The sequence below is a fragment of the Bos grunniens genome, chromosome 4, assembly GCF_055505025.1.
Source record: "Bos grunniens cultivar Pamir isolate PY7600 chromosome 4, Bosgru_T2T1.0, whole genome shotgun sequence".
NCBI lineage: Eukaryota > Metazoa > Chordata > Mammalia > Artiodactyla > Bovidae > Bos > Bos grunniens.
This window is the reverse complement of record NC_141168.1, coordinates 68,675,902-68,703,051: the sequence shown is the minus strand read 5'-3', so window position 1 is coordinate 68,703,051 and position 27,150 is coordinate 68,675,902. Positions and strand designations below refer to the sequence as shown.

The 27,150-nt window shown below is 35.6% G+C and overlaps 1 protein-coding gene across 1 annotated transcript in view; it reads right to left on the bottom strand.

The window, feature by feature from the left end:
* Window positions 1–27,150, bottom strand: part of CAPZA2 (capping actin protein of muscle Z-line subunit alpha 2) — a 55,813-nt gene that overhangs the window by 14,882 nt on the left and 13,781 nt on the right. The window contains exons 2-4 of the mRNA XM_086396782.1: window positions 12,673–12,736; window positions 7,414–7,465; window positions 1,687–1,750 (exon numbers count right to left, since the gene is read on the bottom strand). Of these exons, the coding sequence (XP_086252908.1) occupies window positions 1,687–1,750; window positions 7,414–7,465; window positions 12,673–12,736 (180 nt within the window). The remainder of the gene's footprint in view (window positions 1–1,686; window positions 1,751–7,413; window positions 7,466–12,672; window positions 12,737–27,150) is intronic.

The following is a 27,150-nucleotide window of genomic DNA, read 5'->3' as shown; positions in this document are numbered from 1 at the left end:
TATGATACATAATAATGGTAACAAGTTGACATATCTAGATAGTTTTCTATTTTAACTAAAATCACATTATGTTTGTAATTTACTACTGTTTTTTGTTAAACAGTCTATTATATTTAAGAGGTTCTCTTCTACCTCTGTTTTACATAGGGTTTTTGTAATGAGGATTAGCTGCTGGATTTTTCAAACCCCTTTTCACCGTCCTTTGATGTATCATAAGACTTGTTGGCTAATTGATAGAGCCATATATTGTCTTGGAACCACTCCTACTTTTCATAATAAATTCCATTTCGTCTTGGCATATCATTCTTCTGATATACTTCTGGATTCTATTTGTCAATATTTAAAAAGTTCTGAAATCTACAGTCATATGTCATATGAGAGATTAGTGTAGTGTGCTTTTTTGTTTTATATTTATTAGGTTTAAGTATTAAAATTATGATAGGTTCATAAAATGAATTTGAGAGCTACCCAACATTTTAAAAATATGCACTCCCTGGATCTAGCAAATCTTTTAGGGATTTACCTTAACAAAATGATGGTCCGTGTGCTCAGAGGTATAATGAGGTTCAGTACAGTACTGTTTATAACAGTTAAAAAAAAAGTGAACCCAAAATCTCCCAAGGGGGAAAAAAATTAACAGCTTTATAAAATGAAACCCACTATAAGCCTCTTATACACATGTGTGCATTTACACATATGCATAAATCTATTTGTCTTCCTATCTACCTATCCAGATTTACTTTTTCCCTTCAGTTATAAGTCATCTTCTGTTTAGTCTCTCTTTTTTCCCTGTAACTACATAACCAGGGGACCACATATTACATAATGCCAAATGCAAGCTTTAATTAGCCACTGAGACTGTTACTACTTTCTGTTGTGTTTTATCTATGAGCTCCTTCTTCTTATCTTTTATATAAATTGTGCCTCATATAAGCATAATATGAATACAACTACTGTTCAATTGACTTCCCTGGTGGCTCAGACGGTAAAGCGTTCGTCTACAATGCAGGAGACCTGGGTTTGATCCCTGGGTCGGGAAGATCCCCTGGAGAAGGAAATGGCAATCCACTCCAGTACTATTGCCTGGAAATCCCATGAACAGAGGAGCCTGGTAGGCTACAGTCCATGGGGTCACAAAGAGTCGGACACGACTGAGCAGCCTCACTTTCACTGTTCAATTATTAGTAACTTTAAACCAAAAAATGAAAAATAAGAATGCTAGTGACTTTTTGTGGCTCTTCTTTGCTTAGCGATTCCAACTTGCACTTTGGAAAGAAAGGATTTAATAATTACTAAATACTAAGTTACTCACATGAACAACTGCAGAATTCCAAAGTAACCAAATTATGACATAAATCTTACTAATATATATTCTAGATTTTGGATTAACATAGGATTGATATTTTCCCTATAAAAAACAATAAGGTAGATTTAAAGCAATTATCTTACAAAAGCTTAAAATAATTACATTTGAGTATTTTTAAAAGGGACTTTTTGCTAACAGCATTATTGGTCTCAACAAAAGAAACTACATTTTCAATTATTTTGCCCCTAATTGGCTATGGTTAAAATAAACACTTAAAAATTTTTTTTAAACATACCACCTTACAATTCTTGCAGGATACATTAACCATTGTAAGTGAAATAAAGAATAGCGGATCCTGTGTTTATATGAAACGTACATACCTGATCTTCATAACCTTCAATTTTTACTGGGGTAAACTGGTCCAAGTTATATTGTGCAAATGCACTAAAAAAGAAAAAAGTCGGTTATTTAAAATTATGTATTTAATGCTCTTAAAAAAATCACAAGCAATTCACTTGTCAATAAAAGTCTCCTGCACTGCACATGACAAGTTAAATAAAACTGTAATTCTCCACTATTGATCTTATATTAGGTATATATTATATAGATACGGCTTTATAAAAACTGATGAATGACATCCAGCTTTCAATATTTAGCTAGTATAGGCTCACTTATCACATCCACAAAAAGACGGGTTTGAACTAGATGACTTCCAAAGTTCCTTCTAGTTCAGAAAACACTCCATTTACCCACTCATCATCCATGCAAATATTTAGGTGTTAAGCACTCTATTAGACACACTGAAACCAGTAATTTCTCTGCCCCTACAGCCCAATCACCCATTTCTAAGTCACCTGTTCCTATAGTTAAGATATTTTTATGCCCTTTACTATGAGTCACTCATATCTTTTACTTTTCACCATGTATTTTCACTAATTTCTTTTATCTATTATTCAAATTCTGTTCATTATTTAAATGCAGCTCAAAACCATCTCTCTAAATAGAAATTTTAAATTTCTTCCTTTGGGCTCCAAAGGCCTTTGATATTGGGCTCCAATATGCCTCTATACTTTCTTCAGTTGGCTAGAAACTGAACACGTCTGACTCCCCACTGGGAAATCCCTAAGAGGTTTATTTGTCTCATCATCACAGTAAAGTCTGGTATTCACACATCTGTTAGTTAAAAGGCTATTTCTGGATATTTCAAAGTTTTTTAGATTTAGGAGTACCAAGACTTAAGTATGCCTAATTTTACTATGAAATATACTGAATTTATGCCTTTTAGCAAAGATGTCCAATTAAAACCACTTTTTAAGAAAACCCATGTTTTTTCCCCCTTACAAAAAGACAGAAATTTCTCAAAACTAAATTTAAAAAAAATTAAGAGTTAAAGCAATAGGAAAAAGGCAGAAGGTGGGAAAGAAGTACAGAGAAAGAGATTGCTTATATTAAAGAAATTCAATATCAAAAAATGAAATTGAAGCAGCAACAGGACTATGGCTATGCACTTACTCTGATGAAACTGCCGCTAGGCTACATTCTAAATGTTTTTATAATGCTTTCCAAACTTATGTTATATAGCTCTGGACAGTCTCAAGGACAGGTGATACATTAACTTTTGAGGATGAAACCAGGTTTGGAGATACTTCAAAAGTAATTCAGAATCAAGGGAACAATGAGGTGGGGGTAACACGATATTTGTTTGAAAATTTTTTCATAGGACAGTATAAATCAGAGTAATATAGTTCTAAAGTCAATCAATGATTTAAAGTGTATTTCTGTACTTTACAGATAACCTCAGAAATCTGCAAAATGAATTTGAATAAACACCTTTGAGAAATTCTGTACAAAGATTACAAATGAAGTCAACAAAAAGAATCAATACTTTCTCTCCTTATTCATCTAGTTAGCAATCATTTACTGCAACTATAACCACACACAAGAAAAACTGACGTTTCTACTCAAAGTTTTGATGTTTTTTGAAGTCATAAACATCTTGTTTTTATCACTAGGTACCGATTTCCTCAAAGACTAATCTTAAAAAATTAGAATATCAGGCATTTAATGTATATACCTCTTAAAACATGGACCAGGACATCCTGTCCCTGAAATTTGGTTTATAACAGAAGAGAAATATAGCTCACATTCCAAGGAAATTCAATTTATTTAAAAGTAACAAACATCACATAAATACTCCTTTGGATAAATAAAATTTCAATGCTTTCATCATACTTTATTCAAATGTATGACTATTTCATACCACTTATATAATTATGAATATTTTTGTGACCTTCATTAAACTTTATTCTGCACAGGAAAAACTTCTTTCAACAAATCAAGTTTCTTATTTCCTTAACTTAAAAAAAATTCACTAATTTTTGCACCTACATTAAACAACCCACATTTATTTACCACAGAAAACTCAAGAGGAAACAATTACTCTGAGAAGTACTATTGTTAACAGGTCATGAACAATGTACATTTCCTTTACTTTTTTAAGACTTTTGTCAACATGCTATATGCTATAAGAAAGAAAATAAATTTTACTTGGATATATAATTTAAAAGGTTTAAAGAACTTAGGAATAAGAGAGGCCATTCACTCAGAAACTAATAACTGAAGTCAAAGATATCAAGTAAACTGATTTCTATTAAGCACGTCAATCATTAACAGGGGTGGAAGCAACCCAAATGTCCACTGACAGGTGAATGGAAAAACAAAATGTTTATCCATTTTTTTATCCACAAAACACACACACAGCAAGTGTTAAAAAGGAAGGATGTTTTAACATGCTCCAACACAGGAGAACTTTGAAGACATTCTGTTAACTAGAATAAACCAGTTACAAAAGGACAAATACTGTATGATTCCAGTTATAAGAGGTATCTGGGGAAGTCAAATTCATACAGAAAATAGAATATAATTCCCAGGGGCTAAGAGGAGGGGAGAATGGGAAATTGTAGAGTTTCAATTTGAGAAAATTTAAAAAAAGTTCTGGAAATGGATGGTGGTGATGGTTATACAAAATGTGTATGTACTTAATGTCAAAGAACTGTGTGCTTAAAAAACATTAAAAAGTTAAACTTTATATTAGGTATATTTTTCCCACAATAAAAAATAATATATAAACACTGCTATTAAAAGATAACAGGGCATAAAAGACCCCTAACAGCTAGTACAATCTTGAGAATGAGGAATAGAGCTGGAATAATCATGCTTTCATATTCCAGAGTTATACAACTGGGTTGATCAAAAGGTTTGTTTGGGTTTTTCCATAAGATGTTAAGGAAAAACACAAATGAACCTTTGGGCCAATCTAATTCAAAGCTACAGTAATCAAAACAGTATGGTGCTGACACAAAAACAGACATACAGATCAATGGAACAGAGTAGAGAACCCAGAAATAAATCCACATACTTATGTTCAATTAATCTATGACAAAAAAGGCAAGAAATTCAATGGAGAAAAGACAGTCTCTTCAGAAAGTGGTGTGGGAAAACTGGACAGCGACATGGAAAACAATAAAATATGAACATTCTCTAATACCATATATGAAAATAAACTCTACCAGCCCCAACTGTAAGACTGGAAATCATAAAACGCCTAGAGGAAAACATAGACAACACTCTTTGATATACATCGCAACTAGTTTTCGATCCATCTCCTAAAGCAAAGTAAATAAAAGGAACCTAATTAAACTTAAAACGTTTTGCACAGCACAGGAAACCATCAACAAAACAAAAAGACAAAATAATGAACAGGAAAAAATATTTGCAAATGATATATAACTGATAAGGAATTAATATCCAGAATATATAAAAAGTTGATACAAATCACAATTAAAAAAAACAAACCACCTGATTAAAAAATAGGCAGAAGAACTGAATAGACCTTCTTCCAAAGAGGACATACAGAAGATCAACAGGCAAATGAAAAAATGTTCAACATTACTAATCATTAGGGAAATGTAAATCAAAACCAAAGTGAGATATCACTTCATACCTGTCAGAACGGCTAGTATCCAAAAGAACATAAATAACAAATGCTAGAAAGGATGTGGAGAAAAGGGAACCCCCCTACACTGTTGGTGGGAGTGTAAATCGGTGTAACCACAGTGAAGAACAATATGGAGCTTTCTCAAAAAACTAAAAACAGAACTGCTTTATGACCCAGCAATTCCAGTCCTTCGTTTATATTGGAAGAAAACGAAAAAACTACTTCAAAAGGATACCTGCACCTCAATGTTCATAGCAGAATTATTTACAATTGCCAAGATATGGAAGCAATCTAAGTGTCCACCAACAGATGAATGGATAAAGAAGTAGGTAAATATGTACTATGGGATACTACACAGCCATAAAAAATACTGAATTTTTGCCACTTCCAACAACATCGGTGGACATGGAGAGCATTTATGCTAAGTGAAATAAGTCAGTGGGAAACAAGTATTGTATGGTATCACTTATATGTATAATCTAAAAATAGGACAAACTAGTGAATATAACAAAAAAGAAACAGACTCACAGATATGGAGAACAAACTAGTGGTTATCAGTGGGGAGAGTGAAAGGGGGTAGGGCAAGAAAAGGGCAGGGGATTAAGAAGCACAAACTATTGTGTATAAAATAAATAAGCTACAAGGATGTATTGTACAACAGGGAATATAGTCAGCATTTTGTAGTAATCACTCATGGACTATAGTTTTAAAAAGCTGTGAATTATTATGCTGTACACCTATAACATATGTAATATTATATATCAACTATACTTCAATTTAAAAAGTGGGGAAAAGATAATAGGAATTTAAATCAGAAATGTCTAGAAGTCTGTTGAACCTCCACCTTCATTAGAATTAACTCTAAAAAGCAAATTTATTTGATAAAGCCTTCAAACATTACAAAAAAAAAAAATTAGAGCAAAATTTCCCCATTAGTCAAGATTTCACATTCTGGTAGTATTCTAAGATGAAAGTAGGTGGCTGTATGGATACTGAACACTTTGTAAGGCATCTTAAAGTTTAATTTCATCATTTTCCAATGAGTAAAGAAGTTAGTTAAAATATGGGTCCACAGGCCTTATTCAAGAAAGTGAGGCAAGAAAAGAAAACAAATTATCTCTCTGAAATCTTAAGATAGTTGTGACAAGTCATGATTGTGGTCACTGGTCCAAAGATGACATACTAAGATTTAGAACTGCTTAGTGATTCTTTGGAGAAGGCGATGGCACCCCACTCCAGTACTCCTGCCTGGAAAATCCCATGGATGGAGGAGCATGGTGGGCTACAGTCCACGGGGTTGCGAAGAGTCGGACACGACTGAGCGTCTTCACTTTTACTTTTCACTTTCGAGCACTGGAGAAGGAAATGGCAACCCACTCCACTGTTCTTGCCTGGAGAATCCCAGGGTCGGGGGAGCCTGGTGGGCTGCCGTCAGTGGGGTCGCACAGAGTTGGATACAACTGAAGCGATTTACCAGCAGCAGCAGCAGTGATTCTTTGAATCACTCACAAATCTAGTAAATACTTATTAAGTAAGCATTTGTCAGATACTGTGTTAGGTATTTATGGACAAATAAGTTCCTAACCCTCAAAAATCTAGTTTTTAAATTGGAGTACAGTTGATCTGTAATATTTCAGGTGTACAGCAAAGTGATTCAGTAATACAAACATATACATTCTTTTTCAGATTCTTTCCCACTACAGGTTATGATAAGATATTGACTATAGATCCCTGTGTTATATGGTAGTCGGTCCTTCTCAAATATCTATTAGGATCAAGCATTTAATAAAAAGTTAAGCTTGCATAAAATTGAAAGTATCACGATTTCAAAAATCAAAGTTTCTAAAATAATTTTATCCAACTGTGCAAATGTCAAAATGTAGTATTAAGTATTGGTATTAAGTATATAAGTCACACACAATGAATACAGAGTTTCATGTATAAGTCGTGTCTCTATATTCCTCTGTGGTCAAAATATTTCTCTTCTAATCTAGTACATATATATGAACTTGATGTACATGTATCTGTTTCATGGATTAGTACCTAAAAATCCCTTTAAAAGTTTTTCCCATGTCACTTTAATTATGTTAATATAATACATAATACTTACTGGGCTGCTCCTTCCCTGAGAAGATTATCATTATTAAGTAGTAACCGAACATCTGCAAAACAAACATTATGTTTTCAGTATTACTATTTTCCTATACTTGAAATTTCTATGGACTGAATTTATTTTAGTCATGTATTAGCCTCCTAAACACCCCCCAAAATATGTACAGAAGATCAAAATATTACTGTGATGACCAAAATAACCACGGAAACACATCATGGTGTTAATAAGAAAAGAAAAGATTTTGGAAAGGAAATAGGAGATGGAATGAAAAAAAATGTGTTATTTCAAATGCAGGCAGACTGAGACTGTAACCAGCTATACCTGTAACTTTCTTCTTTGTGTCTCCAAAGAATAAAGTGAAGATAAGCTACACCAAAAAGATGATGTGAACAGATCTGCAAAAGATTGAGGACTATGCCTCTTAGTGTGACAATACTATCATGAATCTCAAAGGAATCTGCTTTATGGAAAAAGTGATTAAAACAAGAAACAGCTTGTGAACACAGTACAGATGCAGGCTTTTTGTTTCTCAAACATTCTCATATTCAACAACAGATGAATGTGTTTAGTGGGATACGGATAACTACTTTACTTGAGTAATCTCATTTTGTTTGTTGGTTCTTAACTTTGTCCTAATTTTAGACTCAACTATGCAGATATGTATCTATTAATCGTTAAAACAAAACTAAAACTTTTAGTTGGGAAAAAAAAAAAATCACAAAATTTCACCAGAAACCAAACAAAATTCTATTCTAGTCTTGGTATATTTTCTTTCATTATTTTCCCTACACACTTGGCTATTGTACATAATTGCTATCATAAAATATACATATAACAAAGTATCCTAATTTTTTCATTAAATGAAAATAACACAAATAACTTAAGAAATTAAGTGTTAAATACAACACAGACAATAGTTCTTATAAATAGTGTAAAATTGGGCTTCTAGTAGATATAATGTAGATATGCATTCATCAACATGGAAATAAATATACAATAAACAGGAAAGAGAAAACTCATCATGTATAGTACTACACTTATGTAATGTTATATACATGAGTATGAACTGAGAAACGTTTTAAGTATTTTATTCAAACAGTGAAGAAGACAGGGTAGAATTCTGTGTGATTCTAGATTCTCTTCTGCACTTTAGAAATTTTAGAATGACTACGAATCAATAAAAATATAAAGTTATTCCAAAGGAAAAAATACTACCTATTCACATACCTCTTTTCAGCAGTAGGTCACAATTAAAAAAAAAAAAATCTCTTTGACTAACCACTAATATAAATCCAATTTAATTCCTAAATTAACTGATTTTAAACAATGGAAGCTTCTGCCTAAAAAACTAAAACAAAGATATTCACAAAGTAAACTGGCAATTCTACTTGACACATATGATTCCTGTATCTTCAGTATTTAAAGCACAAGCATTAACAGTGGTTTTGCACAGTAGTGTCTCTTCTCCCATTTAAATCGGAAAGTAATTTAAAAGCAGAATCTATTGATCCTGTTACCTTTACTCTGGAAAAAAAAAGTTCAAACTTTTATCATATGTAGAATACAATGAAAGAAACAGAGAAGAATTTGAATAAAATAAAAACTACTCTTAAGGGATGTGGTTTGGTGGGAGTCTAAAAAAACAAAGAACAGTATACATTTCAGAGCTCCTGCCCAGATAACACATCAGTTCCAGAAAACTAAGACCAAAAATCTATGTGGGGAAACAGCATTTGGGAAGCACTAATTTGACAAGATTATGACTCTGCATTTCTAATCTTTGTGGAGTCCATGAAATTATTCTGATGTTAATGTTATCAACAAAAATAGCATAAAAATAATCAAATGCATATGAGATTTTTTTTCCCTTCAAATATTTAATTCCTTTCGTTTTTTTTTCCATTGGTTAGGGGTTTATTACAAACCTTCTACTAAATAGGTACACTTGATTAAATCATTGGCCATTTGTGTTAAGTTCCAATCTTTTTTTTTTTTTGGTAATAAATTTTATTTATTTTTTTTAAATTTTATTTTTTTTTAAACTTTACAATATTGTATTAGTTTTGCCAAATATCGAAATGAATCCGCCACAGGTATACCTGTGTTCCCCAACCTGAACCCTCCTCCCTCCTCCCTCCCCATACCCTCCCTCTGGGTCCCAGTGCACCAGCCCCAAGCATCCAGTATCATGCATTTAATTCCTTTTTAACACTAATATACTCTTTCAGTTAAAACCTACATATCTTGTATCTCCCACTTCCATTCCACAGCCCCAGCCTAGGCCTACTGAATGGCTTATCCTGAATGCCAAAATCTACTGGACCTCAACACAGAATGTATTAACTCAACATTAATTTCCAATGAGACTTACAAAAGCAATTTCTAGGACTCATATATTCTTCAAGGGTCTTTCTGATGAATACATTTGTAAGGCATTTAACTCAAAACAGTACGTGAAAAACTTCTCTCAGAATTATAATTTTTCTTGGCTCTGTAAATTGTACAGGAGTTTGGGAGCCACTGACTTTAGTGCAATTTCCCCCTTATCAAGCTAAATGCCAATTTTGACCCAAGGGAAAAGAGACTCTGTCTTCTTTAATGTCCCAACCATCAAACATATTAATGGGTATTTAGATTAAAAAGGCTGAATATTAAAACAGAATTTAAGCCCTACAGGAAACAAGTATTTTTTGAATTCTCCCCAGCTTCCCAACTTATTGCTTCAGATTTTATAGTTATCTTGAAAGGGAGAATATTTTAACTTTCAGATTTTTCACAATATAGACTACCATTCTTCCTGAGTATAGCTCAGTGGTTAAATTTTTAAATGCGTAACAACTGCCATATGTAACTCTATGTACTAAATCATACATTAATACAGTTTGTGGATAATTTAGGGGATTTTTCTAGGGTATTTTAGGATTTGAAATGGTTGAGCTATTTCAAATTCTAAAAGATGATGTTGTTAAAGGGCTGCATTCAATATGACAGCAAATTTGAAAACTTAGCAGTGGCCACAAGACTGGAAAAGGTCAGTTTTCATTCCAATCTCAAAGAAGGACAATGCCAAAAAATGCTCTAACTACCACACAATTGCACTCATTTCACATGCCAGCAAGGTCATGCTCAAAATCCTCCAAGCAAGGCTTCAACAGTACGTGAACTGAGAACTTCCAGATATACGAGCTGGATTTAGAAAAAGCAGAGGAACCAGAGAACAAATTGTCAACATCTGCTGGTTCACAGAAAAAGCAAGGAAATTCCAGAGAAACATCCATCTACTTCTGTTTCACTGACTAAGCTAACGCCTTTGACTGTGTGGATCACAACAAACTGTGAAAAATTCTTAAAGACATGAGAGTACCAGATCATCATATCTGTCTCCTGAGAAGCCTGTATGCAGGACAAGAGGCAAAAGTTAGAACCGGACATGAATAATGCACTGGTTCAAAATTGGGAAAGGAGTATATAATGGCTGTATATTGTCACCCTGTTTGCAGAGTACATCATGTGAAAGGCCGCGTTGGATGAAGCACAAGCTGGAATCAAGATTGCCAAGAGAAGTATCAATAATCTCAGATATGCAAATACCACCACCCTTACGGCAGAAAGCAAAGAGGAACTAAAGAGCCTCTTGATGAAGGTAAAAGAGGAGAGTGAAAAAGCTGACTTAAAACTGAACATTCAAAAAATGAAGATCATGGCATCTGGTCCCATCACTTCATGGCAAACAGATGGGCAAACAATGGAAACAGTGACAGACTTTATTTTCTTGGGCTCCAAAATCACCACACATGGTGACTGCAGCCATGAAATTAAAAAACGCCTGGCTTCATGGAAGAAAACCTATGAAAAACCTGAGAGCATATTAAAAAGCAGAGACATCACTTTGCTGACAAAGGTCTATATAGTCAAAGCTATGGTTTTTCCAGCAGACATGTATGGATGTGAGAGTTAGACATAAAGAAGGTGGTGTTGATGCTTTCGAATTGTGGTGTTTGATAAGACTCTTGAGAGTCCCTTGAACTGCAAGGAGATCAAAGCAGTCAATCCTAAAGGAAATCAATCCTGAATATTCACTGGAGGGACTGATGCTGAAGTTGAAGCTCCAATACTTTGGTCACTGATGTGAAGACCTGACTCACTGGAAAACACCCTGATGCTAGGAAAGATTGAAGGCAGGAGAAGGGGATGACAGAGGATGAGATGGCTGGATGGCATCACCAACTCAAAGGACATGAGTTTGAGCAATCTCCGGGAGATGGTGAAGGAAAATGGAAGCCTGGCTATGCTGTAGTCCATGGGGTTGTAAAGAGTTGAACACAACTGATTGACTGCACAACAGCAACAATTTTTGCCTCATTTTTTGACTTTCAAAACTGATCTTTTCTGAGGTGAGATTCCATTATATCTTATACTATGAATGAAAATGAATGATTAAACTTCTTAAAAAAACAGGTTTAAATAGCTAACTGTGGAGTAGAATGGCTAAAAAATGAAACTGAATAACCCATTTAAGACCATAGTAAAGGCCAAATATTTGAAGTAGAAGTAACACATTTTTTAAAGTACTTATGGCAGCTTATTCTCAAAACTGTTTTTAAAAAGTTTTGTATAAAGATCACTACAAGCCATTTTCTGCATGACCGTTTCAATGTTTCAACCACATTGTTCTTTCTGTTAAAAAGGAAGTATTTTAGAGTTTTTACAGCAACCAGGAGACTATGTTATATTTAAATTTCTCATCTATGGGTGAACAATTATAAAACTGTTTGCCATATAGTGTGAGGTTTACAGAAAGGCATACTGGTAACTGATTTATGAGCTATAACTTAAACAACAAATTTTTTTACATGTGATGTCATTTTCTAAGCAGGTGAAACAGGCATGGTGAAACAGTGTTTCTCCCTTTCTTGGCTGTTCTTATTTATCTACTAAGCTTTTCTTTAAAAGAAATACAAAAAATGCATCTCACAATTCCAAAGAATAGTTAAATTAAAATCTTCTTGTCTTTTTAAATGATTTAATGTTATTCTTTTAGAGGATTAAAATTTATCAGGTACAATAATCGTATGTCATAAATATATTATATTGTAGACCTTACATAATGCAGCCTGACAAACATTTTCATTGCAATTCAGAAAATACAGATTTTTCTACCCATTCTCTTTAGCTTAGATACTGGTTATGTAATTTATTCTTTAAAGAATGAGTATTGGATACATCAAGCCTTACTGTTATGAATTAAACACTCACCATTAAACACTTCATTAAATTCTCCAGGAGGAGCATGAATGATGAACTTGGCTGCTATGCGCACCTGAAACAGAAATGAAGATATAAATGTTCTATAGCATAAGCCTCTGCTAAAACAACCAAAGAACCATGTGGAATTATACTGCTTCAAAATTCTATTGAAAATGGCTTTAAGATTTTAAAGACTGACTTTTTTTTCACTCAAACACCCTAAAGTTATTACTCTTTTAATTATTTAATATAATCACAATGCATAAGCTGAATGCAGATAAACTATACATATAACTAATGCATTTAAGGATTCAAAGCTGCCTACATAGAAAGATTTTCTTATAAGCAAATTTTTCTTTTAAACTAAAATGGAAAAAAATGACCCACCAAGAAAATTTATATGTATGAAGAATTAAGAAACATTTAGGTACAACAAAAAAAAACATATGCATGTGTCTATACATGTATATATACAGATGTGCTTATCTATAAAGTCTATCTATAAAGATAGACTATAGATAGACTTTGTATCTATAAATAGACTAGTCTATTTATTTATAGACTATCTATAAATAGATAGTCTATAAATTTATCTATCTATAAATTAGTAAAAAGAAGAATGTAGAGAGGAAGAAAGCATAAATTCAAAATGCTCTGAACATGACACCTGACTGAATCTTGGGAAATTTTAGCTCAAAAACAAGTGAGAGACAAATATCAATAGGTATGAAACTGAAATTTGAAACTGTTAGTCACTCAGTTGTGTCCGACTCTTTGTGACCCCATGGACTATAGCCTGCCAGGCTCCTCTGTCTGTGGCCTTCTCCACGCAAGAATGCTGGAGTGGGCTGTCATTCCCTTCTCCAGGGGACTGAACCCAGGTCTCCTGCATTGCAGGCAGATTCTTTTCTGTCTCAGCCACCAAGGACGCACCATCAACAGGTATACTGACAGACATATTTCAAGAGAATAAGGGCTATATTACAGTGATTAACACTAATGAATACATACATATATATATATATATTTTTGAAAGGTTAGATGACAAGCAAAGTATTATTATTTAGTAAAGAAATTATGAGTAATTATAATAATTTCCCAATCACTATACAATAACCTTCAACTGATCTTGTCAGATATGTACATTCATGCTGCTGCTGCTGCTAAGTCGCTTCAGTCGTGTCCAACTCTGTGAGACCCCATAGACAGCAGCCCACCAGGCTCCCCGTCCCTGGGATTCTCCAGGCAAGAACACTGGAGTGGGTTGCCATTTCCTTCTCCAGTGCATGAAAGTGAAAAGTCAAAGTGAAGTCGCTCAGTCGTGTCCGACTCTTCGCAACCCCATGGACTGCAGCCTATCAGGTTCCTCCATCCATGGGATTTTCCAGGCAAGAGTACTGGAGTGGGGTGCCATCGCCTTCTCCGATGTACATTCATGAGTCCTACCCAACCAACTGAATTAGATTCTGGAAATGAGGCCCAGAACACACTACTGAGAGAAGCTTTCCAGGTGATTTTTAAAATACACACTCTAAGTAGTCACTGAATTAAGGGACCACACTTGGCAAAAACAAAAGCCTTATTTCATACTGTCTACTGTCACTGTTCTGATGTGGAAACTAAAAACAATGGAAAAGGAAATAGTCCTAGATCTATAAAGAAATCAAATTTATTGTTAAAAGCATTTCAACAAACAAAAACTTCAGGTTTTCTTCTAACAGGTATTTAAGGAAGAAATACCAATTCTTTACTAATTATTTCAGAAAACAGAAGTGAAAACAACTTACAACTTTTTAAAAAAGAACAGCATTATCTTATACCAAAGACTAAAATACTATAAGAAACACAACTCAAAGACCAAAATCCTCCTGAAGGTAGATGCAAAAATCCTCTCAATAAAATATTAGCAAATTTAATCCAATTATATATAGAAAGGATAACACATCACAACCAAGTGGAGTTTATCCCGGAAATGTAGGGCTGTTTCAGTATTTGAAAATAAATGTTGTAATTCATGATATCAACTGATTAAGATGAAAAGCCACAACTACCTCAACAGAAGCAGAAAATTATTTAATAACATTCAACAACCAATAATGATAAAAATTCTTAGCAAACTAAAAAGACAGTGTCTTTAATCTGATAAAAGATATTTTCAAAAAAGCCTATAGCTAACATCATCCTTAGTGGTCAAAGACTGAAAGCTCCCACCTAAAATCAGGAACAAGACAAGCATGTCTGTTCTCATCCCTCCTATTTAACATCACACTGAGAGCGCAATAAGGTAAGAAAAAGGAATGAAAGGCAATTTCATAAATAAAACTTTCTACTTGCAAACATGATTCTTTCCAATGAAAAATCCCAAGGAGTCTTAAACAAATAAAGGAAAACTACTCAAAAACCTAAAAAACTTTCGTGGAGTAGGAAATGGCAACCCACTTCAGGATTCTTGCCTTGAAAATTCCATGGACAGAGGAGCCTGGCAGACTACAGTCCATGGGGTTGCAAAGAGTTAGACAAGACTAAGCAAGAGGAGCAAGCAAGAACCTATAACTTAGGTAAAAATCTAACAAAATATGTGCAAGACTAATATTCTACACAAAACTGATGAAAGAAATCAAAGAAGCTCTAAATAAACAGATATGCTGGGTTCAAGGATTGGAAGTCTCCTTATTGTAAAAATAACAATTTTCCCCAAACTATTCTACAAATTCAATGAATGCCCAATCAAGATCCAAAAAGAATTTCTTTGATACATATCAATAAGCTGATTCTAACACCAATGCTTCCTATACTATTATTTTTCTACGTTTGAAGAATCCAATGAATGCAGATTATTTTGGCTATGTATTAATATGCCCTCCCTTAAATGCAAACAAGATCAAGAAATCACTTTGATGCCCAGAACAGCCATAAACACCACCAAAGTATTAAAAAAAAAAAAAATTTGCCTAGAAAATTAGAAGGAATAAATATTATTCACACCCTCAGTAGCAAATGGGCTTCCCTTGTGGCTCAGCTGATAAAGAATCTACCTGCAATGTGAGAGACCTGGGTTTGATCCCTGGGTTGGGAAGATCCCCTGCAGAAGGAAAAGGCTACCCACTCCAGTATTCTGGCCTGGAGAATTCCATGGATTGTTTAGTACATGGACTCTATAGTCCATGGGGTTGCAAAGAGTTGGACACCACTGAGCAACTTTCACTCTCAGTAGTAAACACCAAGGAGTAATGGCAAATGGAATAGAATAGCCAAAGCAATTTTGAAAAAGAACAAAGTTGAAAAGTTCACATCACCTAAGCTACAGTCATATACAGATCATAATGGAATAGAATACAAAGCCCAAAAATAAACCCATATACCTCAGTCAATTAATCTTTGACAAAGGAGGCAAGAATATACAATGGAGAAAAGACAGTCTCTTCAGCAAGTGGTATCAGGAAAGGCACATATAAATCAATGAAGTTAGAACACTGGCTCACATCAAAACACAAAATGGCTTAAAACACATATAAACTCAAAATGGCTTACAGATTTAAATATAAGACATGATACCATAAAACTCCTAGAAGAGAATATAGGCAAAACATTCTCTAACCTAAATCTTACCAATGTTTTCCTGGATCAGTCTCCCAAGACAAAAGAAATAAAAGCAAAAATAAAAAATGGGACCCAATCAAACTTTTATGCTTTTGCACAGCAAAGGAAACCATAAATAAAACGAAAAAACATCCTATTTGGGAGAAAACATTTGCAAATGATGTGACCAATAAGGGCTTCGTTTCCAAAATATAATACAAAAATCTCATACAACAACAACACAACTGAATCAAAAAATGGGCAGAAAACCTAAACACACATTTCTCCAAGAAAGACATACAGATGACCAACAGACACATGAAAAGATTCTCAACATCGCTAATTATTAGAGAAATGCAAATCAAAATTACAATGAGGTAACAACCACCTCACACGTCAGAATGGCCACTGTTAAAAAATCTACAAATAATAAATGCTGAGGAGAGGGTGTGCAGAAAAAGGAACCCTCCTACACTGCTGGTGGGACTGTAAATTGATGCAGCCACTATGGAAAACAGCACAGAAGTTCCTTAAAAAAACTAAAAATAGAGCTGTCAAAGAACCTCAGTCCTACTCCTGGGTATGTATCTGAACAAAACTATAACTGAAAATGATACATACACCCCCGAGTTCATAGCAGCACTACTCACAATAGCCAATACATGGAAGCAGCCTAAACGTCCATCAACAGCTGAATGGATAAAGATGTGTGTACCACAAGTACTATTCAGCCATAAAAAAAGACTGAAATAATGTCATTTGTAGCAACACAGATGGACCTAGAGACTACCATACTAAGGAAAGGAAGTCAGAAAGACAAATACCATAGAATATCACTTATATATAGAATCTAAAATATGACACCAGTGAACATACCTACAAACAAAAACAGACTCCAAATACAGAGCAGATTTGTGGTTTTGGGGGCACCAGGCAAGGACGGATTGGGAGTTTGGGATTAGGAGTTGCAAACTACTATATATAAGATGCACAAACAGCAAGGTCCTACTGCAGAACACAAGGAACTAACTATATACAATATCCTGTAATAAACCACAATGAAAAATAAAAATATAATAATAAAAAGTATTAAAAAAAGTTACAGTCATTACGATAGCATGGTATTGGCAAAGGGATAGATAATGAATGGAATAGAGCTGGACAGCCAAAAAATATATCTCACATGTATATAGCCAAATGATTTTTGACAAAGGTACAAAGGCAATTCAATGTTGAAAAATAACTGTTCAACAAATGATATCCAAACAATTAGATATGCATGAGCAAAAAATACACTGCAATGTAAACCTGACTCCTTACCAAAAAAAATTACCTCAAAATGGATCATAGCTCTAAATGAAAAATATAGAAATTAACAAAAATTAAAAGGAAACAGAAGAAAAACCTTCATGACCTGGGGTTAGGCAAAAAGTTACTAGACGTGACACTAAAACCACTATCCATTAAAAAAGCTGACAAAAAAAAAAAAAGCTGGACTTTACATTAAAAAAGCTGGACTTTACTGAAATTAAAAACTTATGCTCTGTTATCAATGCTAAAAAAACGGAAGAAGAATTGATGCTTTCAAACTGTGGTTTTGGAGAAGACTTGAGAGTCCCTTGGACTGCAAGGAGATCAAAGCAGTCAATCCTAAAGGAAAACAATCCTGGATATTAACTGAAGCAACTTGATGTTGAAGCTGAAGTTCCAATACTTTGGCCACCTGGTGCAAAGAGCAGACTCACTGGAAAACACCCTGATGGTGGGAAAGACTGAAGGCAGGAGGAGAAGGGAATGAGAGGACAAGGTGATTGGATGGCATGACTGACTCAATGGACATGAGTTTGAGCTAACTCTGGGAGATGGTGAACGACAGAGAAGCCTAGCGTGCTGCAATACATGGGGTTGCAAAGAGTCGGACACAACTGAGCTACTGAACAATAACAACAAAAGAATGAAAAGACAAGCTATAAATTGGAGTGTGTGTTAGTAGCTCAGTCATATCCGACTCTTTGCCACCCCATGGATTGTACCCTGCCAGGCTCCTCTGTTCGTGGAATGCTCCATGCAAGAATACTGGAGTGGGTTGCCATTCCCTTCTCCAGGGGATCTTCCTGACCTAGGGATCGAACCCTGGTCTCCTGCATTACAAGTAGATTCTTTACCATCTGCTGCTACTGCTGCTGCTAAGTCGCTTCAGTCGTGTCTGACTCTGTGCAACCCCAGAGACGGCAGCCCACCAGGCTCCCCTGTCCCTGGGATTCTCCAGGCAAGAACACTGGAGTGGGTTGCCATTTCCTTCTCCAATGCATGAAAGTGAAAAGTCAAAGTGAAGTTGCTCAGTCGTGTCCGACTCTTAGCGACCCCATGGACTGCAGCCTACCAGGCTCCTCCATCCATGGGATTTTCCAGGCAAGAGTACTCTTTACCATCTGAGTCACCATAAACTGGAGAAAATATCAGCAAATCACATATCCAATGAACAATTTGTATCTGGAACACACACTATCAAAATACAACAGTAAGAAAACAGTAAACAAAAGATGTGAACACACTTCATCAAAGAAGATAAACAGAAGATAGATAAACACAAAAAAGGATGTACAATATCATTAATTATTAAGGAAATGAGTATTAAAATCATGAAACACCATTATATACCTAATAGAATGGCTAAAATAAAGAAGACTGATAATACCAAGTGCTGGTGAGGATACAGAATGACTAGAGCTCTAAAACACTGCTTTGGCAATGCAAAAGGGTACAATTGGTAGAGATAACAGGTTAGCAATTTCTTATAAACACACATTATATGACACAACAATCCCACTTCCAGGTATCTAACTCTGTGTTTCCACAAAAATCTATTCAAAATTGCTCAAAACCAGGAACAATCCACAATGGAAATGTCCACATATGGGTGAATGGCTAAGTGATAACGCATCTATGCAATGGAATACTACCCAGCAATGAAAAGGAACAAGTTACCAATACATGCAACAACTTGGATGAATCTCAAAAGCCTTGTGCTAAATGAAACAAACCAGTCTCAGAAGGCTACATAGCAATGATGTAAGTTTCCATTTATATGATATTTTCAAATAAATAATATTTTATAGCAAGGGAGAACAGATTAATGGCTGTTAGGGTCTGGGAGAAGTGGGTGTGAACACAATGGGAGAAGCGAAGGCAAAGAAGAAAATGAGGTAGTTTTGGGAGGGTGATGGAATCACTTTATATCTTGATTTTGGTAATAGGTACATGCATCTATACACATTGATAGTCATAAAAGAGACTATATGCTAATTAAAAATACATATTTCATGTGTTTTCAAATTATTTTCTTCTAAACTGTTTAAAAGTATTATTACAATCAAAAGGCAAAATATAAAAAATAAGTGATTTTAAATAGGCAAGGGTGGGTGGTGCAGGGAATGGAAGATAGCATATGCTGAACATACACTTGAATCTACTACGTCTATACAAATGTCATAACTTCCTTTGTTCCCTTATTCCTCTCTTTCTTCTGTTGGGGTAAATGAAAGAAAGCATTAAAAACAAAGTCTTAATCACTACCACAGGCAACAAATAAAAATTGTGGTAACCTGCTCATGAATTTCGGAGAAGGCAATGGCACCCCACTCCAGTACTCTTGCCTGGAAAATCCCATGGACAGAGGAGCTTGGTAGGCTGCAGTCCATGGGGTCGCGAAGAGTCAGACATGACTGAGCGACTTCACTTTGACTTTTCACTTTCATGCACTGGAGAAGGAAATGGCAACCCACTCCAGTGTTCTTGCCTGGAGAATCCCAGGGACGGGGGAGCCTGGTGGGCTGCCGACTATGGGGTCGCACAGAGTCGAACACGACTGAAGTGACTTAGCAGCAGCAGCAGCAGCTCATGAATTTATCAAATATTTCTTTTGGACTTTTAGAATTTTGAAGATATTGTTTTTACTAGCCCTAAAGACTTACACACTACCAATAAGCTGACAAAATTAAAGTACTGATAGCAAGCAGTATATTTTATATATATATATATGTATTACACAATAAGCATATTTAGGGAAATGATTAACTGTTGAGTTTTATCTTTTTAGTTGTTTCAATAAAAAATACATATCATTTAGACTTTTATTCAGTTCTATTTTGCTTTTTTACCGAGAAAGCAAAACTGCTCTATACTTTCTCATCTTAGACTTACTTGCCCATGTCATTGCACAAAATGCATACAGTAAACCAAAGAGTTAACAGACGGCTCACAATAACCAAAGTGAGTGGTGGGTCAAAAGAAGTGCCATTGAGTATTTAGAAGTCATGGGAGCTAACTGAGAATCCAAAACACAACTTGGACTTTACCAGCTATAACTGAAGTATCTCCATCTGGTCTTTGTGAATTTCAAAAGATAAGACAAATCTGATTTTTGGATTTCTCAGCTGCTAAAGAAAATAAAGTGTGCCCACCACAGTAAAGGATTACTAATCTTCCTGAGAAACTGTTCTATCATCAGGGTATTTTTTAAACACTGCTACAGACTAAACATTCCCCTATACCCATCCTTCCTAGCTAACTTAAAAAAGAAAAAAATTATTTATTCTAGCCCACTTCCAAATCCAAGAAAGAAAAAAAAGTCATACAAGTTAACAAGAAGAGGTCTCAAGAGTAGAATTAAAGTCTGAAAATAATCAAACACAAACTTCCTCAAAGTCTCTCTAACACACATGGAGCTATACTCAATCTACACCTGAGAATATTACAGTTTTTCTGGACAAGCCCTAGTACACTCCTAGACCCACAGCAAAACCTCCTACATTAACCATCATCTTCTTCCACATGATATTATTCAAAGTAAGTTCAGTTCAGTCATTCAGTCATGTCCGACTCTTTGCGACCCCATGGACTGCAGCACGAGGCTTCCCTGTCCATCATCAACTCCCGGACCTTGCTCAAATTCATGTCCATCAAGTGTGATATGCCATCCAACCATCTCATCCTCTGTTGTCCCCTTCTCCTGCCCTCAATCTTTCCCAGCATCAGTCTTTTCCAATGAGTCAGTATTTTGCATCAGGTGGCCAAAGTATTGGAGCTTCAGGAGCTTCAGCTTCAGCATCAGTCCTTCCAATGAACACACAGGACTGATCTCCTTTAGGATGGACTGGTTGGATCTCCTTGCAGTCCAAGGGACTCTCAAGAGTCTTCTCCAATACCACAATTCAAAAGCATCAGTTCTTCGGCGCTTAGGATAATTTATGGTCCAACTCTCACAACCATACACGACTGCTTAGTGTTGGCAAAGTAATGTCTCTGTTTTTTAATATGCTGTCTAGGTTGGTCGCAGTTTTTCTTCCAAGGAACAAGCGTCTTTAATTTCATGGCTGCAGTCACCACCTGCAGTGATTTTGGAGCCCCCCCCCCCAAAATAAAGTCTGTCACTGTTTCCATTGTTTCCCCAATCTATTTGCCATAAAGTGATGGGACCGGATGCCATGATCTTAGTTTTCTGAATGATGAGTTTTAAGTCAGCTTTTTCACTCTCTCACTTTCACCCAGAGGCTCTTTAGTTCTTCGCTTTCTGCCATAAGGGTGGTGTCATCTGCATATCTGAGGTTACTGATATTTCTCCTGGCAATCTTGATTCCAGCTTGTGCTTCATCCAGCCCAGCATTTCGCATGATGTACTCTGCATATAAGTTAACTAAACAGGGTGACGTTATACAGGCTTGACGTACTTCTTTCCTGATTTGGAACCAGACTGTTGTTCCATGTCCAGTTCTAACTGTTGCTTCTTGCCCTGCATACAGATTTCTCAGGAGGCAGGTCAGGTGGTCTGGTATTCCCATCTCTTTAAAAATTTTCAGTTTGTTGTGATGAACACAGTCAAAGGCTTTGGTGTAGTCAATAAGGCAGAAGTAGATGTTTTTCTGGAACTCTCTTGCTTTTTTGATGATCCAACAGATGTTGGCAATTTGATCTCTGGTTCAAGTTCTTCTAAACTGGTGTAGGATTCAGGAAAGAGTTAGTACTTTTACTATATTTTTAAACTGTAATTCTAGGTTGGGGAAGGGAGAATGCCTCGGTTTTGTTGGGAAGGTTTGGCTGGATGGGAGACTCTTATCTATGTTAGTGACTGGCAGCTGACAGGCCTACCTCCTAACAATCACATCGAGAACAGTTTTAAAAAGTTAATACAGAGTTAAAAGCTAGAAGAACTATATTTTTCTTTGCTTTCTGGAAAATCCCATGGATGGAGGAGCCTGGTAGGCTGCAGTCCATGGGGTCACTAAGAGTCGGACACGACTGAGCAACTTCACTTTCACTTTTCACTTTCATGCATTGGAGAAGGAAATGGCAACCCACTCCAGTGTTCTTGCCTGGAGAATCCCAAGGACGGCGGAGCCTGGTGGGCTGCCGTCCATAGGATCACACAGCGTCGGACACGACTGAAGTGATGCAGCAGCAGGATCCAAACATTATTTTGTATAAAATATACAAAAAGATAAACATAACATAAATGGTATGTTCCACTCTTGTGCTTCTTGGAAAAAAAGCAGACACTATAATGCTACTTATTGTTGTTTAGTTGCTAAGTCATGTCCGACTCTGAGACACCAGGGACTGTAGCACCCCAGGCTCCTCTGTCCATGAGATTTCCCAGGCAAGAATACTGGAGTGAGCTGCCATTTCCTTCTCCAGGGAATCTTCCTGACAGAGGGATCAAAACTGTGTCTCCTGCATTGGCAGGCAGATTTTTTACCAGTGAGCCACCAGGGTAAGCAGAAGACAGAGTAGTACATTCAAAACAGCACCCAAAATGTTAGTACACGTTACTTGTGAAAAAAAATAATTTCTGCCCATCAACTGTTAAACACAAAAGTACTATTAAACTTTTTTGTACTTTGCTTTTCTTATGGGCTACAATTCAAGGAACAAATTAAATAATGACAGAAACCCACAGAATAAAATAAGAATTCTTGTGTCCATACTGACATTAAGAAATGGATAAACAAATGGACGGAAGCTCTTCATTATAGCAGAATTTCAATTAATAAATGCAGAAATAATGACTGAATTAGAAAATTACCTTACTACCATCCACAGATGCTAGAATTAGTTGGTAACAGTCTAAAAGGATAATTTATAAAATGTGAGGGAATCTTTCTACACAATACTTAACCAAGAAAGGATAAACAGTAACTCTGCACTGAATAAACTCGCTACACACCACCTTTACCAAACGCCCTAAGTTATCTTAAGAGTAAAGACTGACGCTATGTGCCTTCCAGAAAGATGTACTGAGGACACAGGGTCACTTCTGTTATGTTCCTGCCAGAAATTCACGGCAGATCTAATCAGGAGGAAATGTCAAACTGAAATGGAGGTAGAGTCCCCAAAGTAACTATTTTGCACTCTTCCAAAGTGGTAAGTTCATGAAGGACAAAAAATGCTGAGAAACTGTTACAAATTAAAGACCAGAGAGACACTACAACAAAATTCAACATGATCCTGGGATCCTGGACCAGGGATTGGTGAAATCTGCATACAGTCTTCAGATGAGACAGTTTAATACTGTATCAATATGAAATTTCTTGATTTTGATCATTGCACAGCCCTAAATACAGTGAAGTATTTAGGGGGGGGGGGGAGGCGGGGCAGGAAATTCCTTCTCTAAAATTGCAGGGATTTTCTCTGATATTTTTTGTAGCTTTAAAGTTTTGCTCTTTACATTTAGGCCATTAATTCACCTGAGATTGACTTTTGTGTATGATGTGGGATAGAGATTCATTTTTTATTATCCTGTCATAAGGATAAATAAACCATCCTACTGCTATTTTTTTTAATGGACTTCTCTTCTCTACTGGACCAAATAAATAAAAGAAAGAAGAAAAGTAACTCTTTTCAGTACTATTTTTTTCAATGTGAGTTACTTTTTTTTTTTCCAATCTGGGATACGAAAAACACATCATAATTTTTAATAAATTCCAAAGATCCTTCTGAAAAGTGTCTAATAAATTTAGTAGTCAGCATTCAGGTAGTAACTGCAAAAATGTAACTTCCTCAAGAACATCTCAATATTTAAAAATATCAGCAGGCAACCCTATATTCTAAACTTGGCAGGTAGTTACTACATGATGAATAAATTTATAAGCAAGAATAAACTCTCATGAGCATTCTATGAGTTATTGCTAATGCAGTTCTGTAATGTGGACAGTTAATTTTCAAATAACATATATTCAAAACCATAAAAACTTACACTAATACAAGAAGTAGTAGAGTACATCATCTTTGGAGTCAGACTGAATGAGTTGGATTTTCATTTCTACTACTCATTAGCTACGTAAACTTGGGTGAATAAATAATAATATTAGTATTAGCAATGTACAGAGTAAATACATTTGCATTAGCATAGTTCAGTAGTCTTAAAATTAGCTCTGGAATACAGGCATTTTCACATTACATGTGAAATGCTTCTCTGTGCCCAAAGTGGGTGGCTTATGCTTATGCATTTCTGTATTTTCTGCAGTACATTCACTTCCGCACACCAACATTCTTTCTCTTCCCCTGGCATTCATCCCTTCCCTTTCTACTCTGCTCACCTCAAAAAGCAGTGCAACAGGAAGAAAAGCTAGTTCCTAGTTCTGTGACAGCAATGTACAGTTAACCTGTGGGTTTTCATCTAAAAGCTAAGACAAATGATTTTTGTCTGCACCCAGGTTTTGATTTAACTTCTGTAAATCTCCATTTCTCATAGGCAAATTAAGGGAGATAACATACATTGTTATTTCTTAACCTTTTAAAACCCTTGTGTCTGTAAGATAAAATTAAATATTATCTACAGTTACCTTCTGAGAAAACTGCTACTACCTTTAATTCATGAAAAAAAAAAAAGAGAGAGAGATTCAGAACTGGGATCTAAATGAATTCTTCAGAGGAAGTCTAAGGCTTTTAGGAGCTGCCTCCCAAAACAGCATAATCTTCCTATGATGGTTCAGAAGAAACACCCCAAATATCTGGACAATATCTTCTACTTCCACCATTTCGATTATCACACATAACAACAGCTGTAAAACCTATATACCTATTACAACCTCTTTCAAGATCAAGATCCACTTTTCTAAATATAACTCAGTTATTAGAAATCTCCACTAAGTGCCTCCAAAATATCTCAGACTTGTCTCACCCAAAGCTACTCCCTCTGTTCGTCATAAAAATTACTGGCACCACCCATATACCATGCCATACTTTTCCCTTTCTCCCACAGTCAGCCACATGATTGAGTGTCTCTCTCTCAAATCTAATCTTCTTTTCTTTGATTCCATTTCATTCGGACCCAGTCACTTTCTGGATTGTTACAACTGCCCTGCCTCCAGTCTTATCTCCAAAAGTCATTTTCCACTCTGCCACCAGATTGGTATTTTTCAATGAAAAGTCCTATTTTTTTTTTTTTTTTTCTGTTTAAATCATCTAATGGCTGCCCATTACCAACAAGGTAAAGTCTAAAGTCTTTAACATGACATATAAGGCCTTTCTAAATCTGAAGGCTGTAAAATGTACTGTTAACAGCATAAACCCTAAATAAGACTGTATGTACGCAGACTACAGCTCCACTCTTACTTACATGACCAAAAACATATTAAACTCAGTTTCCTCACTTACAGTGAGATAATGCATTTAGAAAAGCACTTGGCACAGAGTATGCACTCAATTAACAGCTATTACCTTTTTATGCTACTTCTAGCTTCTACAACATCCCACATATACACAGTACTGAAGTCTCACTACTCCATTCTTTCAGATGAGAACTCTCGTCTCTCATGCCTCCACATCACTGCATATATGTTTTGGTCACCTTTTATCTACTATGATTAAATTGTACACAGCAGCAGAATATCTTAAACCTTGCAAATTATTAGAAGAAAACGTCACGTAGAAAGAAAAACTCAAAGATCAAATTATGCTTTTAAAACATCTTGACGTATTTAGCACAGCACTCATTAGCATATACTTTTGCTAAAGCATTAGTACTACTACTGAGAACTGCAATATAAAGGCTAAAATTAAAGCCCCGTTTTATGTGCACCATGACATTAGGGGAAAAACGGGAGAACCTTGAATAGCCTGACCCCAAGTTCCCATGCTCAATCTACTCCTGCAGATAAAGTTTCTAGCCAGAAGACCCTCTATCACAGGGAACAGACACAGTTCCTGCTTATCCCTGAGTAGTGGGCTTCAGTTCCCTGCCAGCCTGTGGAATTATTCAAACTAGTCAATCACACCCTTCTGCTGGAACCAGGGATCACTCTAGCCTCTTAATACTTCAAAGTTTGCCTCCATGGCCTCTGCTTATTCACTCTATTCCCTCAACTATGTCCCCATCTCCTGGGCTGTTGAGTATATGTATTAATAGACTGCTACCCATCTCATCTCTCCAACATCAGGGGTTGTGTGTTCAGCCATCCCTATAGGCCTATAGCAGGAACCCCTCCCTCATCAACACAGTGAAGACGAGGCTGATAAACAGGATCTCACTTCTCTAGGAAGCCTGAATTTCAGATGTTAATTGGAGACTGAGAAGCAAGGAATTCAGTTATTTAAAATATACTGGACTAGCCCAACAGTTTATTCAGGTTTTTCTGTAACGCCATAAGGAAAAACCCAAACGAACTTTTTGGTCAACCCAATATTTTAAACAAACAAATAAGCTGACATATAGTTCCAACATTAGAAGGGCATGAGATTCTTCATATAGCTTCTCTATTTTTATTTGAGATATAAATTCACAAGCATGTTTATCTAGTTTTCCATCCTCCATGGATCTGAAGGAAGGGTAAGTTTGACAGTTATACTTAAAACATTAAAAACAGGCTGACAATGGCTGCAGAAAACAAATTTCTTTATAGGAATAAAAAA